At 34.7% G+C, this 16,172-nt stretch overlaps 1 protein-coding gene across 1 annotated transcript in view; it reads right to left on the bottom strand.

Annotated features, from left to right (window-relative positions):
- Positions 1-12,898: 12,898 nt before the first annotated feature.
- The window catches only part of LOC149771980 (uncharacterized), a 127,193-nt gene continuing 123,919 nt past the window's right edge, over positions 12,899-16,172 (bottom strand). Inside the window, exon 15 of the mRNA XM_089947994.1 lies at positions 12,899-15,337. Coding sequence (XP_089804120.1) covers positions 15,051-15,337 — 287 coding nt within the window. The 3' untranslated portion in view covers positions 12,899-15,050. The remainder of the gene's footprint in view (positions 15,338-16,172) is intronic.

Genomic DNA, 16,172 nt, shown 5'->3' with positions numbered 1-16,172 from the left:
CTGTGTAAAAGGGACTTCATCATCAAACTATTTAATTCTATTTTGTAACTCGAATAATGCAGGGAGGAAAAACTTAATAATAAAATTATAGGAAAAATGGCATTAAAACCCCCACTATTATAGACTCACTGCAATGCCAGTTTTTTTTTATTTATTATAAACTAATTCTATACTTTATAGTAAAGACCATGTCAGACTGTGGACATTTGACCACCGTGGTACATGGAAGGATAGTCAACATAACAATATAACACAAACAATATGACATTTGCTCCAAAAAGTCACCGGGAGATTTGATGGAAACAATCCAATATGAAGACCAAAGAGAGATCAATACCTCACAGAAAGCGTTCTTTTCTCAAAGGAAATACTAGAACCTCTGTAGGAGAAGGGGTCCAGAAGGTTGACCCACTTGGGTGTAGGCGTTGCGAATGAGTGCTGGACACCCCTCTCACTACATGCTCCAAAATGTTACAACATACAAAAAAACATAATTTTTCTTTCCTTTTACCTAAAAAACACCTCTCTTAGAGATATCCACCAACAAAAAAATAACAAACAAGATGGGAAGGTTAATAAGGAAAAAACAAAAAACGAGGAAAATTTCCATTTTCTATTAAAATATATAATTGGGACCATGTATGGGGCTCCCCGACTACCACCCCGATTATAATAGAAATAAAGAAATATTGAGCAAGCGTTTCACAAGGAAATAACAAATAAAACATAATATCAAACACAACAAGGGGAACAACACAATGAGACTAACATGAACAGAGCACTCGCATATGAATAGAAAGGAACACAGACAGGGACAGGGACTCTCGTCATCCGGGAGGCAAGTGGGGTCAAGGCTATTATATGCGGCTCTCGCGAGGAAGACAGGCCTGCTGAGGAGCAAAAAAAAAAAAAAAAGGTGCACGGTATATGGGTAAACAGAACAAAACAAACAATTTTCCGAATGAATTCCAATAATCTTGGGATGGTTGTATGGTCAGTATCAATCCAGATGTTCCCTTCTGAAATTAATGGGACCATATAAATTTACATGAGAAACTAAAGACAAAACTGGACAAGTTCATGGGGGACAGAGAAGGAAAGGAAAGATGGTAGAAGGAAAAGGAGTAGCACTCTATGCTTATTCGATTTTCTGTAGTGGGACGAGAATAGAAAGGTTATAAAAATATTTGGACAACGTTTCATCCTCCCAAACTTTCCATGCTAGTTTAGTCAAACACAAGAGACTGGAGGAATAGAATAAATATACCCCCACCCTTGTGGCAGCCCACTCCTTTGTCATGATGGATGCAAGTATATATAGCAGTAAATTAGATAGCATAACGCTTCTACGAATGGTGCTCGTACAATGATGGACTTATGTTCCGATGATGACCAGAATATGAACTACATTTCATAGCAATTCAATGGAGAGAGAGAGAGAGTTGCATTCACAAACTTCTGTCATATATATCATCAAGATGTATGTTTTAAATACTATTACGTAATAACTGTTATCGAAATCATATCAGTCCAAAGATCTGGCAATATAAACGTCTTTAGGTGATGTACACAATATTTACCAAACTTTCATTCGCAAGATTCTGCCTCACGATGCACGCATCTCTAGAACGCAAGGGACAATAACTCTAAAAGAAATTGTGAAAGTATAGCGTGATTCGTCAAAAAGCACATCTTCAGATAATGACCACAACATTCACAAAATGTCACGACTATCCAATGACAATTAACATTAGTTGAAGTCACAAGGTGTTGCCATATACAGTAGACGTCAATTCAAAACGGGCATTAACTCTAAAAAAATCGCGGGTATTGATTTGTCAGTATGCACATATAATAACCATGCTATGTGTTCAGCTTCACAGAGAGCCTTCAACAGTTTTTATTCAAGCTGTGTTGCCAAGGTTCTATTATAAACCGCATTCATCTGTAAGACAAAAAGGCCAGTAACTCTTGTGGAAGCCAATTGATTTGTCGATATGCGTATATTCACATCATGGCCATTACATTTACTAAGCTTAATTGCAATCCAATGAAAACTGGGAGATAATGTTCATCTACACTATTTTGCATACAGCAGAAATTGAAAAGAGCAATAACTCTTCTAAAAATGATAGGAGCAAAGTGATTTTCCAATATGAACATCTTCTAACAATATTTACTAAGTTGGATGACAATCCATCACAAACTGGGGAACTACCTGCGCTAATCATTTATTGTGCTTTTTATAAGTAGAGTATGGTGAACGGAAAAGTATATGCCCATACCGTGTTTAATAGTTCTGTATATAGATATCTAAAATGTTTGGGCCGAAACCATTATTCTTCGTTCTCTCACTTCACTATTTACCACTGATTTTTTTAACCCCAAATTTATCGGCTTATTTCATACTAAAAGTGCAAGCAGGTCCAAGACTTTTTAGCAGAACTCATTCTCATGTGGAGACCTTTTTACTTCATTCAGTCACAATGACCTTTGCCTTTAAAGTTTTGACTCCTAAACCAATAAGCTCCTTCCTTGCCCCAAGTGCAAGACATCCACTGATGCATGTCATGTAAAACTAATGCTATTGTGCAGAAACCAAACTGATGTTTTCCGTTTCAGTGAAGACGACCGTTGCCATTTGGACTCCCAGTATTTTTTCCTGCCACACCCTCCCTCCATTGGCAAGCTGTCCACAATGTTTGGTAACCATAAATGATGGAGAACTGAAGTTATTTTGTGGAAACCATTTGTATTTATTCAGCCATAGTAACTTTGACCTTTGATTTGTTGAGCCAAAAAGTCGATCAAATTCTTTCTTATCCCATGTGTAGCCATCCACAAAGTTTGGTAACTGTAAATGATGGACAATTTGTGTAAATACGAAATTGTAAGCAGGCTGACAGACAACATCACAATAATAATGCATTCTGACTCGAATGCTGGTGCATAAAAGGTAAGTCTTCTATTTTATTTATGTTTGTGGAAAGAAAATAATTCATAAAAAATAGAGCTTATATGATTCCTTGCAGTAGCGTAGTAAGACATTCTCTGCTCACCCCATCCCGCCAACTCCCAATAAAAAAGGTTGTGAATTTTAGGCCCCTACTGGACCTGCACCTACCCCCACCCCAACTCACCCTCGGTAGTCGCAGGGATTGCTTGGGCAGTTGTTACGCCTCTGATTGCTTGATAATGGGAAAATTAACTTTTAGTAACACGGTTTTTTAAAATCTTATCCTATTTATAAATAAGATAGACAAAGTTGATATTCATTGGTCCTTTTGCGTTAAATTTATATAAGAAGCTTGTCCGTCATTTTCCTTATGTACGGTTGACATTTGTATTTGGCACAACGCATAGGTGTTTCTAAACACTATCTAAATTGTGCTTAAATGGTATTAATATTTCAGGTGTATTACAAGACTGTGTTTGTATCACTATATCGGTTTTTATTTATCATTGTTTTCGTAATATTTTGAACTTTTAAAATATAGAACAAACGTTCACTTTACTGTCATCGTACAGCCTCAGTTCTTACATGAGATATCTGATAGCTACTTTTGTCACTCTGGTAGATATTATTCTGTGTTATATTTGTCCAAAATATTTTTCTGACACTTGAATAGATTTTTAAAGGAAATTAGTACAAAAGATTATCAAGGTTGATTATTTATTATTGTTGAGGAGTGTGGGGTGTGAGTTTCTACTTATCTTTCAATCATGGGTGACACTTTTTCTAATGTGCATGCGTGTGTCTGTGTGTGTGTGTGTGTGTGTGTCTGTGTGTGTGTGTGTGTGTGTGTGTGTACAGCTGAAAGTGCTATCCCTGGATCCTACAGGAGGATGCGTGATAATATGAAGATAATATTAAATAGCGAAAGAACATTATCATAAACGTTTGATAATATTTAATTCGTTCTCTACTTAGATTCGAGCCGGGGTCTGCGGTTTAGGGCATGGTGTATATATGTTAGTACATTGATTTCTGTCGTAGGAATGAAGAGTGACCGCATACTTAGATGAATGTTAATTACTAAGTCGACAAGCTGGCGTGTCTGCTGTGCACGAATGCATACAGCAGCGACTTTGTAGCAATTTTTTTGGAAATCTGTGCAAAGTCGACGGATTATGGGGGTTGGTAAATGCAGGGAAGGCGATCGGTGTAGTGACCTGCAGACCCGGGTCCGAATATCAGTAGAGAACAACTGAAAAAGTTCTAACCTGTGTGTGTGTGTGTGAGAGAGAGAGAGAGAGAGAGAGAGAGACAGAGAGAGATTAGTATTATTTCATTTCCACTGTAGGTGGAAACATCAAAAGGGTGATCGAGTTGGGCACTATCTTCATGTAATACTAAACAACGCAAGCGGAAACATCATTTGCTGATGGATTTTGGCAGTTTCATGTCATACAAACAGATGGCTTTTGGCATTGTCATGTAATATAAACGGAGGCACGTGGGAGGATCAAAAAGTGAATGCATTTTGGCATTACTCATGAAATATTCAAGAATGCAAGTGGAAACATCAAATGAGTGATATATTGTTGCGGTGTCTTCATGTAATATTAACGACTGAAAGATAAAACATTAAAATGTACGAAAGATTTTTGTAGCATTAACGACTGGAAATGGAAACATCAAATGGGTTATAGATTCAGGCAGTGTCTTCGTGCAGTATTAAAAACTGCAAGTGGAAACATCAAATGGGTGATGGTTTTTAACGGTGTCTTCGTGTAATATTAAAGATTGCAATTGGAAACATAAAATTGGAGATGGAATTTGGCATTATTATGAAATGTTAAAGATTGCAAGTGGAAATGCCAAATAGGTGATAGGTTTTGAAGGCAGTATTTTCATATACTATTAAAAACTGCATGTGGAAACATTATAGGTGATGTATTTTGGCAGTATTTTCATGTAATACTAGCCACTGCAAGTGCAAACATTAAATGGGTTATGAATTTTGGTTTTGTCTTCGTGTAATATTAAAGACTGCAAGTGGAAAGATCCAAAGGGTGACGGATTTAGCAGTGTGTGTGATTTACATTTTTTTAAGTAGCTTTAACGATTTTAGTTAGTTCGCTATGATGTCTGCTAAGCGAGACAGCTGCTAGTACCATGATAAATCTTTGGTATGACTCGGCTGGGGTTTGATCCCGCGACCTACAGCATCCGACCCAGACGCTCTAACGACTTCGGCCGCTGAATCGTTGTGGATTTTGCAGTGTCTTTATGTAATATTAAAGACTACAAATAAAAACATCAGTACATGGAGAACCTGGCAACTTGGATATTCAGTTTCACAAAGGTATACGTGTGCTGCTCTCAATATATTTTATGCACAAAATTTGTACGACGCTCACAGACATATTTTTTAAGCAATATCTCCAGTTGGTAATGCTCATCTATATGTAGGCCCAATGAATACCAACTTCCTGTTGAATACATCCAGACGCCAAACTCAACACAATGATGAATAATACAATTTGGTAAAATGTAGGGAAAATGTGGTTTGAAAACATTTACTTTCTGTTTGAATCATCAAAATGAACTTCATAAGATTTTCTTTATGACGTAAATTAGTATTCTGGAGTAGTTTGAAACCTCCAAATAGTTATAATTTAAATAAACCATGAAGTCCCACAAACTGAATTAAAATCCACTGTAATGTGTCTGAAATAGTTTGCAAGTGATTTTAAGAGACAAATGTACAGTGAGATGGATTGAGAAACAGATGAGCTAGGTGAACATAATGAACACTAGTCCATTAGTAATAGTAACATAGTATGTTGGTTCAGAAAAAGTAAAAACATTTATTTTTACAATTTATTTCAATTATCGGTTCACAAAGCAATAACGTCACATCTCCAAAATATGCATAACCCCGTGTAATATTATAATGAATGGAACTAGTACATACACAATCCTTCTATGGGTCATAAAACTGTCGAATTCTGGTTCCATGCTTTTGAAGCCATTTGAAAAAGTGAACAAGTCATAAAACCCAACAATAAACTCACACTTCCTGATTTTAAAAATAAAGCACCCCTCACAACACGGCCGTTCACGTTAACAAGGTCATTGTGATAATGATGACATAGATCTCGTTTTAATATGTAGCAGTAAAACAGTGTATTTCATTATACTGCTGCCTCATTACAAGGCAACTATTATGGATGCCCCCCTCCCCAACAGCATTATAATGAGGGAGTACTCACACTGCAACATCCTAAGGTGAACCAAGTTTCACTATCTTTTACAGCTGGAACCAAACTGAAGATGGATAGGGGTATTTTTGCATTTGTTTTCTAAGTATATTATTGAGTAAAATATAATTTGTGTACATCTCTGATCTGACAAAAACTTCCCCATATTTAACACAATATCTTAATAAACAGTATTACCAATGAGCAGACTACCAGCAACCAATATTGAACAGGATCACAAAAATGAAACAGAGGTAAGACCACAAATACTCATGTACTCAGCCTTCTACTGTGATAACCTGAATCAAAAAAGGTGACTGTGATAAATACCTGATATGCAGGTTGAAATCTCACTTTTAAAAATTAAAGGAACCTGACATTATTATAACAAAATTGAATCCTCATATTTGCCAATTTAAACAAGCATTAAAATAAAAATTCTTACTCACAAATTCTGTTTGACCTTGAGGTGTAATAATGATGTCTAATTCAAACACTGGAATTTTAAATGCTGATTGAGTACAGGCCGTTTTGTATGTAAGATCTTCTTTTTAAAACTTTTGTCATAAAATTGAAATATTCACTGATTGATCTTGAAAGAATAATGATCATACAGATTTATTCTGTATACAATCATTTACAGGAACACTCATAAATGCTGAGTGAAAATAGTTTATGATCCCTTAGTAAGAGAATGCTTCATGAAACTTTGTATGTATTTGTATCATGACAAGAATTTGTATCACACATATTTTCGATTCTGATTGGGTGGATGGTGGAAATAATAGTCTGTAAACACTCAGTAGCTGATAGACCTAATTGTCATTATAAAGACGTTGACATATATTTACCATACTAAAGAGGAAAGAGTATATAGAACTAACACTGTTCTTGTGATTCATCAAATCCTTATTCATCTGATTCTTTTGTAGGTAAATTTCCATCAATTCCTTATTCATCTGATCCCCTTATAGGTAAATTGCCATCCATCAATTCCTTATTCATTTGATCCCCTTATAGGTAAATTATGATCCATCAATTCCTTATTCATCTGATCCCCTTATAGGTAAATTGCCATCCATCAATTCCTTATTCATCTGATCCCCTTGTAGGTAAATTGTCATCCATCAATTCCTTATTCATCTGATCCCCTTATAGGTAAATTGCCACCCATCAATTCCTTATTCATCTGATCCCCTTGCAGGCAAATTATGATCCATCAATTCCTTATTCATCTGATTCTCTTGCAGGCAAATTATGATCCATCAATTCCTTATTCATCTGATTCTCTTGTAGGCAAATTATGATCCATCAATTCCTTATTCATCTGATTCTCTTGTAGGCAAATTATGATCCATCAATTCCTTATTCATCTGATTCTCTTGTAGGCAAATTATGATCCATCAATTCCTTATTCATCTGATTCTCTTGTAGGCAAATTATGATCCATCAATTCCTTATTCATCTGATTCTCTTGTAGGCAAATTATGATCCATCAATTCCTTATTCATCTGATTCTCTTGTAGGCAAATTATGATCCATCAATTCCTTATTCATCTGATTCTCTTGTAGGCAAATTATGATCCATCAATTCCTTATTTATCTACCTGTACATAAATTATCATCCAACAATTCCTTATTTATCTGATCCCCTTGTAGGCAAATTATGATCCATCAATTCCTTATTCATCTGATGCCCTCATAAGTGATCTGTAGCTTTACTACCTTGAAATCTATAGAATTCTTTCTTACGGTAACTGTATATTGCAAAGAACTAGTGGTAATGTGCAAGAAGTAATTTCTTTGTTTTAGTCACAATGGCATCGACCTATGAGCCAAAGTCAATATGGTTCTTCCTTACCCAAAGCTGCAAGCAATCCACCAATTTGGTACCTGTAGATTGTGGACAAGTAATATTATTGCGTGGAAATCAAATTGGTAACAGGTATATTGAAAACGTTATTAAATGATATGCTCTGCCTTACACAGGCATATTTACAAGTAATAATTTGAGGAAATCAGACCACGTCTTGTATGGAAAACAAATTATTGTCATGATACAATTGTATATCAAGTCTGATGAAGTCATCTCAAATGCTCTTAGAGATATGCACTAAAAAGATTGTGATGCCTTGCTTACTGAATGCATTGGACTAAATTTCTAAAAGGAATTGGTGATATTTCTTAAAATGCTATTCAGCCAGATGACATTTGTTTAATTGCATGCCTACTTTCAGTAATTTGAGCTGAGCTAGATATTGTTTGGCATTTTTTATATGATTGTGAAAGGTTTTCATGCAAATTTCATCTGAAATGGTCAAGTGGTTTTGAAGTCATTACATGAAGGTTTACTTTAAAAATATATCAGCAACTTTATCTATACCTGATGGGAGGTGAGTATCACTGATAGGTTTTCTACCTTGTTGCTATGGAGGCAACACCACTGCAAGGCAAGTCACCTTGAAGGGTATTCTGGCAAAGCACATTCTAAGGAACATTCCTTTGATGTTTAATCAAAATTGGCCAAGCCATGCTGAAGATGTTGAAAACAGATTTTCTGCCTGGTTTCTATAGAAGCCACACCATTGCCAGCGGCTTAAACTAGGACAAACTGCTGTGCAATGAAATGTTTCTACCAACTTTGATAAAAACTGGTTCAACCATACTGAAGAAGAAATAGAAAAGGTCATCTAATTGCTGTGGAAGCCACTGTTGCAAAGAAACCATCCTGAACATAATTTTGGAACAAAATATCCTATGAAAAAGTCTTGCCAAGTTTGATGAAAGTTTACTCAGCTGTTCTGGAAATGAAAAAGAAAACAAGATATACCATATAAATGCTATATAAGCCACATGATGGGTAAGAAGCCACCCTGGAAACAAAATTCTGCTTGTTAAAAATAGGTTTACTACATGGTTGTTATGAAAGCCATACCACTCCTAGGTGAGTCAACCTGCAAAAAAGCCAACAACAGCATAACCTGGGAAATGCTCTAACCAAGTTTGATTAAACACAGATCAGATGTTTATTCTGGAGCTTTAAAACAACAGGCCTGCCATACAAATGTTACTGAAGTCCTTCTGTGCCAGGTAAAAATCCCAAAGTCAATTCAAATACATCATGCCCTATGAAATGCTCCTACCAAGTTTAATCAAGACTAACTTAAGTGTATTTAAGAAGAAACTGAAATAGATTTTTTACTTGATTACTAGGAAAGCAACACTAGAGCTAGTACAGTCAAACTTTTATCAATACTTGTATATAATAAGAGACAATCCTAATGAGTCTGATTACAAATTTCTCAGTTTTCTAGCAAAGAAGCCTGAAATAAGATTTCCACATGGATGCTAGGGAAGTCATACACAGTTACTAGAAGAGTCATCTGAGACTGATCAAGCATGTCCAAAGAAACATAACTATATTAATTAATATGTTATCCACCTAGTTGTCAAGGAGGCCACACTGATGTTTGGTGAGTCACCATGGACATAACTGTCACAGAGTGCATAATAATAAACCCATTTTTACCAAGTTTAAACTTTGGCTTAGCTACTCTGCAAAAGAAGCTGAAAATAGGCTTTCCATACGGTTGCTATGGAGACACATCATGGCTTGGAGGGGCTACCCTGAACACAACTTTGATTAAGCATGCTTGCAGAAACATTCCTAACTATTCTGATAAAACCTGACACAGCTACTGAAGAGATGACATCTGAAAGAGATTTACCACATGGTTGCTAAAAATGCTGAACCACTGTCACTCTTGACAAAATTGTGATGGAGCATGTCTTATGATTTTTCCTTGTTGTAGGGTTAAACACCATTTTTCAGCACAAGGTAAGCTATACATGGCAGCCAGTAAAATGGTAGAGGAAGAACCCAAGAAAACCTCTGAAAGAACCACCAACCCACAAGAAGCTACTGGCAAACTTTCTCATGTACCCACAATGGCCAAACCCAAGACTCAAACCCACACAGACAGAGGTGAGATGCCAGTGATCCATAACAGTGACATGTCTTATGAAACTGGTTAGACTATTCCAGAAAAACAAGTTTCCCATATCGTTACAGTGGAAGCCACACTGTTAATAGCGGAGCCACTCTTAAGACAGTTTATGTAAAACATATCTTAAGAATCATTCCTGCAAAGTTTGACTCAAACTGGCCCAGCAGTTTCAACAACAGCAATGTGGATGGATGGATAGACAAATGGAAAGATGGTGGATGAAGGGCCATTATCTAAGCTCACATGGCTATTGGCTAGGTGAAATAAAAATATTTGTGACTACCATACACGTGTTATTTACAATATATCTGTATTTAGCATTGAAAAAATCATGCACAGTTACATAAATAATGAAATAATCAGATCTAAAATATCTAAATATATAAATGTAAAGTAACAACTCCCTTAAAATGCAAACAAATCAAGTGATAACCATTTAAAATGCACACAAATTTAAAAAGTGCCTTTTGTTTTGTGCCAATGATGATGTAGTTACCATAATATTAATTTTATGATAGTGTAGAGACCAAATAGATGCTTACTGTCTCTGAAATCCATGTTTATCTTATAAGTATCAGACATGATTATTTTCTTCCATAAAAAAAGCTGAATTTTTTCAAAAGGGGGTTTGGGGGTCTTTCCCCAATGGGTCTCCAAAATGGCAACTTATGATCATAAAATAAACCACAACAATCATTTGAAAAACTAATAAACTTACCAAAATGCTGAACTTTACTTCAATAATTTCACAATATTAATAGCCACATGAATTTGTTCTCCAATACTTTTGATGCTGAAGTTATTTCATGTGCATGTCAGTGTTCACATCATAATTAAGTCACAATAACTTGTCAATTTTTGCAGCAAATATATTATACTTCTCTCTTTTCATAAAAAATCTGTAAAATAAACACTCAAGTACATCAACCATATACAAATAATCCCATACATTCACTTGTCTTTTTCTCCAATGGACACAACCTGTTGATATGCCAGTCAAGCTCTTTTTACGGCTTTGGCAAAGATTTGTTTAGCCTTCCTTTTTGTCACCAGTGACTTTTTTGGCTCAATGTGCAATCGTTTCTTTACCTTCTCAATGACAGCTTTCTTCCTTTCAACCTGGTGCTTGTATTGGCAACATGTGGTGCACATATTCTGACAGAGGGCTACATCTGTTCTCTCATGCAAGGAATCTTTCTTCTATTAGTAATTAACTGCACTTTTTCCAGATGCCTTCTGAGCTTAGATTTTTCTGTATATAGCTTCTTTTTAGGTGCTGTTCCAAACTCTTTCAACCGTGATTACCGTAATTCAAATCTTTCTTGCAGAGGTCACAAAATGTCAGTCCTCTAGCTTTCAGTTTTCTTATAAACTGATGAACTAAATTGCCGTCAATGTTTTGCTCCAGCCATTTCCACTTCCACGTTTTTTTAAACCTTTATCTAAACTTTTTGTGTCATGCTCTCTCTCTCAACAACTTGGTATGTTTTGCAAGCATGCTTCTTCTTTCCACTGCCATCAGTTTCCATTACACGAAGTTTCACTGGATGAATTTAAACCTTTGACCAATCAGAATACTCTTTACGAGAGTTGTGTTCTAACTAATATGTGAACAAATAATTTTCAAGGGTCACAGACCATTTTTAAAAAGAAAGGACAGAGATGATATAAAAAATGGACTATATAAAAAAAATCTGATTCAGGTCAGGAGAAAAGCGGAGTTCCGCTTTAAAACGGAGAAAATCATGTCTGAAGTATCACACATTCATCACCTATAAAAAAAGTTATTCATGGATTAATTTCATAGCGTACAAGATTAAGTGAGATTTTAACTTATGAACTAAATTTGTTGTTAATAAAATTACCTGCATGATATTTTGCATGTTCTATATAAACATAAATCTTGAGGTATCACAGGTTAGTAACCTACATCGTTCCACGATATTAAATCAGCACCAAGCATCTTTTCCATAATAGTGGTATTATATGGATGAAATCATAAAAAATAAATTTAAAAAAAAACGGTGTACTTATTAATGTACATGTTATACCAACCACCTCCTGTGCTTCATTTTTATTTCTGCAGCAATGAAACATTTATGTGAATATTTGTCTATATACTGTGTATTTGCTGGTGTGTCTATGTGTGTGTGAGTGCACATGTCAGTGCACATGGACATATTATTATTAGTTTGTATTTTATATATACATAACAGAGGGCCTCAAGGAAGATTAGTTCTCATTTGTAACTAATTGAGTCACCCTGAAATAAAAGTATATATTATTATTTCGATTAATTATCTTATTTATTCCTCATGCATTATAGAAATTGCTTTATGATCTAAACACATTCATGTCCACACCTGTATAATATTGCCATGTATTATAATTATCTAAATATTATGTCACCGTGTTACCCAAATGTATCAGAGTGCTAAGAACTTGAGACTGGAATCAATGTCAATGAAGTCAATAAAAGTCAATGAACAACTCAACATTTTTTACCTCAGTGCATCATAGTATGAACTTTGTGAGAGACTGGACATATAATGATAACTTCTGTCTCTTATCAAATAAGAAAAAAATATTTCTTGTACAAGTTAAATGACACAACAACAGTAAGAAAATGACAATGACAAACTCACTGACATATATGTATATTTGTGTGTTTAATAAGATGAATCAGTGATCTTCAACCCATGTAGATTTGATGAATTTTTAAATACCTTTTCAGCTATTAGTGTATGAACTATTAGCAACAATGTATTTTATCCAATACTTATTTACTGTATATACTCACTGATAAGTCTGGTCCAACTACAAACAACACAGACCCTGATATACCAAAGTATAAAATGCCAATAGATCAGGGTCTATGCTGTTTGTTCTACTGATTAATCCAAACAAATTGCATGGACACAGATCTGTTGGCACATTATGCTATGGCAAATCTTTGTCTATGCAGTCTTCAGATGTATCCAACTTGTGAATACATATGGTATGTAAATGACCCTGACTTGATTATCAACATTCACCTATGATCAGCACAAGAAAGCTGACATAGATCTGTCCAGGCAATTCTAGATTGCATTGACCCTTATCTATGTAAATATAATGTCTTCAAAACTTTAAAATACTCAAACATTTCACTAGCAATCACCCTTAAGCTTGAAAATTCACAATGACTTCATTCTTCATACAGCGTTGCAAGCGTAACTAGAAAAAGTGAAGGGTCAAGGTTGATACTTTAAAAACAAGTTTAATTTTATCAACTAAAAACTGAAACATCATTTTGCTTCATTCTTAAAGGTGTTACTAAATTAATAAAGTTCCTTACACGTTTCCTTCATTTTTCTACACCTTTGAAGAAAATTAAAATCTTGAAATGATATTTGATAGCTCTAAGTGTATAATGGATGTATTTCATCAAAATGGCTGAAAAACTTAGTATTTTCATAAATGCCAAAGCCACTGGAGAAAATACTCAAATTTTGACCCATGAGATGAAATATATCCATTATTCACCCAGAGCAAGCAACTTTTCTATTTATTGTATACTCAAACATATTGGCTAGCAAAAGTGAGGTAGATTTCTTAATGTGTTCTGCATGATAATGGCAGCAGTTTGCTGTTTATGTTCTGCTGTGTGTTGTGTACATTCACACAGAAAATATATGTATTAATAATTCTTCTTCCCAATTCAAGGTAAAATAGCACATAACAGAAAGAAAAATAGGAAATAAAATATTTGCCCCTTTTTGGATTTGACCCGGGGTTGTCTTGTAAGAAGTGGCCATATTTACCACTAGACCACATACGTATCATTCACAAATTTCAAAAAATTCTTGTTCAATGTCTATTGAATGGCAGTGAAAAAATATTTATTGATATTTTACTCCAGTTAAATCAAGAACATTTCTCTCAGAAAATCCAGTAATTCACAGCCTACAATAAAATAAATTAGTTATTAGTTCAGAATAACCAGGGCCATCATATTAGAAACCTTTACAAATATCAGCACAGGTCATGTTACGTGTCTTGGGATAAAATGAAGTTTTAGTGGAAATGACCTTACTGGGACTGGCCAAACTACATTGATTTGCTTTGTCATCTTGGTCAAAAGCCAAGAAGTTGAACTCAATAAAGTTTATTTTTTTGTAAAGGCTTTAATTCTACTTCATTTTGAATGCAACATTTTTCTTTGTTCTCCAGGAAATATTGGAGAAAAAAATATTAACAATTTTCTTAGGGACTACATTAGAATACAATAAGAGTTATTTGACTTAGTGTAGTGAAACTTTTAAAATGAATCATATAACACACTGTGATGTTCTTAGGGACTACATTAGGATACAATAACAGTTATTTGGCCTAGTGTAATGAAACTTATAACATGAATCATATAACACAATCCGATTTTCTTAGGGACTACATAACACACACTGATTTTCTTAGGGACTAAATAACACACACTGATTTTCTTAGGGACTACATTAAGATGCAATAACAACTAATTAGCTTAATTATACCTTTAAACTGATTCATATCACACAATGATCTTCTTAGGTACATGTACTACAAAAGGTAGGCACACAACTATGAACAAGCACAATAATACAAGAAACAAATGGAGTCCACACAATGTAATCAACTGCTTTCAAATTTAAACATTTTCTTGGAACCTGTTTTTCAAAAATTTAAAAAGTTGTACATAAATTCATGATAGTTCATGTAGTTGTAAAAATAAGAAATTATCAGATATGTATGGGAAAAATAAAGAATTCAGCTACTAAATGATAATCAGTACTTTCTGAAGAAAATATAATCTACGTGTGTCTATTTAAATGTGATCAGATACTCTGGGACAGCCTGTGTGTCACTGAAAATTACAAATATTTCAGGATTACTGGGATTGTTGACCACACAGTCACACAGGTCATATGGATTACCACCAGATTTGGCTGGTGGAACTCTCATTCCAGATTTGCCTGTGGTGTAATGGCCAGTCAAAACACGACACAGATACATCCTCTTGTTGCCATTGAGATCAGGACATGAATAGGTATCACTGGCATTGTAGCTGGCATGTTTAGCAAAGTACACACCATCTCCAAAGGCTGTAACTGCAAAGGAAGAATAGTGAACTGTTCAATTTATAGTTCATAATTTATCAGTGGAACTGAGAATCATCAGTTTAGGAAAGGAAAAATACAGAGTAACTAGGATTTTTAACAAAATACACATCTCCAAAGGCTGTGGCTTAATTGAGGAAAATTAAAAACACCAGAAGTTTCATGGATAAATGTTCTATACCTATCAGTACTTCTGTATGTGTTAGTTTTAAACACAAAGATAAATAAACCAGTTTATTTTATTTCAAAAGTTAGCTATCACATATTTGGCTGGTATCCTGTGACAACTGTATTTGATCTTCGTCTATCAAACCACAATAAAATGCTCATACAGCATGACTTTGAAGCTGCAAAGGAAGATGAATAAATTGATCAATTTATAACTTAATGGAACTGAGAATTGTTTGTTCAACAGAGTTAAAATGCAGAGTGGCTGGGATTTTTGTAGCAAAGAACACACCACCTCCAAAGGCTACAATTGAGGAAACAATAAACAATTACACCAAAAGCTTTATGGACCAGTATTTTCCTGCCCTACTTTACGTATATAAATCTTAAGTTTTAAAAAGAAAATTATATTAGTTTGTTGTTTTAAATATTTGCTACCACACAGGGTGTGATTTATCATGCAAAAATTGTCCTTGCTCTTTGACTGTTTAGCTTTAAAGTGTAAAGCACTGCATGACTGTATATTTATTTGGAGTTTCCAATACTTTCAAGTTTTCCATGATGATATTCAAGAGAATGCTTTAGTCGCCTGGACAGAGTGAGGTGTCTGAGAAAGGGTAAATATGAGACAGATAAGAAAATGTCTTCATCTTTTCCT

This window comes from Sinohyriopsis cumingii, unplaced genomic scaffold (genome assembly GCF_028554795.1).
Source record: "Sinohyriopsis cumingii isolate HCF-2022 unplaced genomic scaffold, ASM2855479v2 utg001530l, whole genome shotgun sequence".
In the NCBI taxonomy this organism is placed as follows: Eukaryota; Metazoa; Mollusca; class Bivalvia; order Unionida; family Unionidae; genus Sinohyriopsis; species Sinohyriopsis cumingii.
This window is presented reverse-complemented; position numbering and strand designations above follow the sequence as displayed.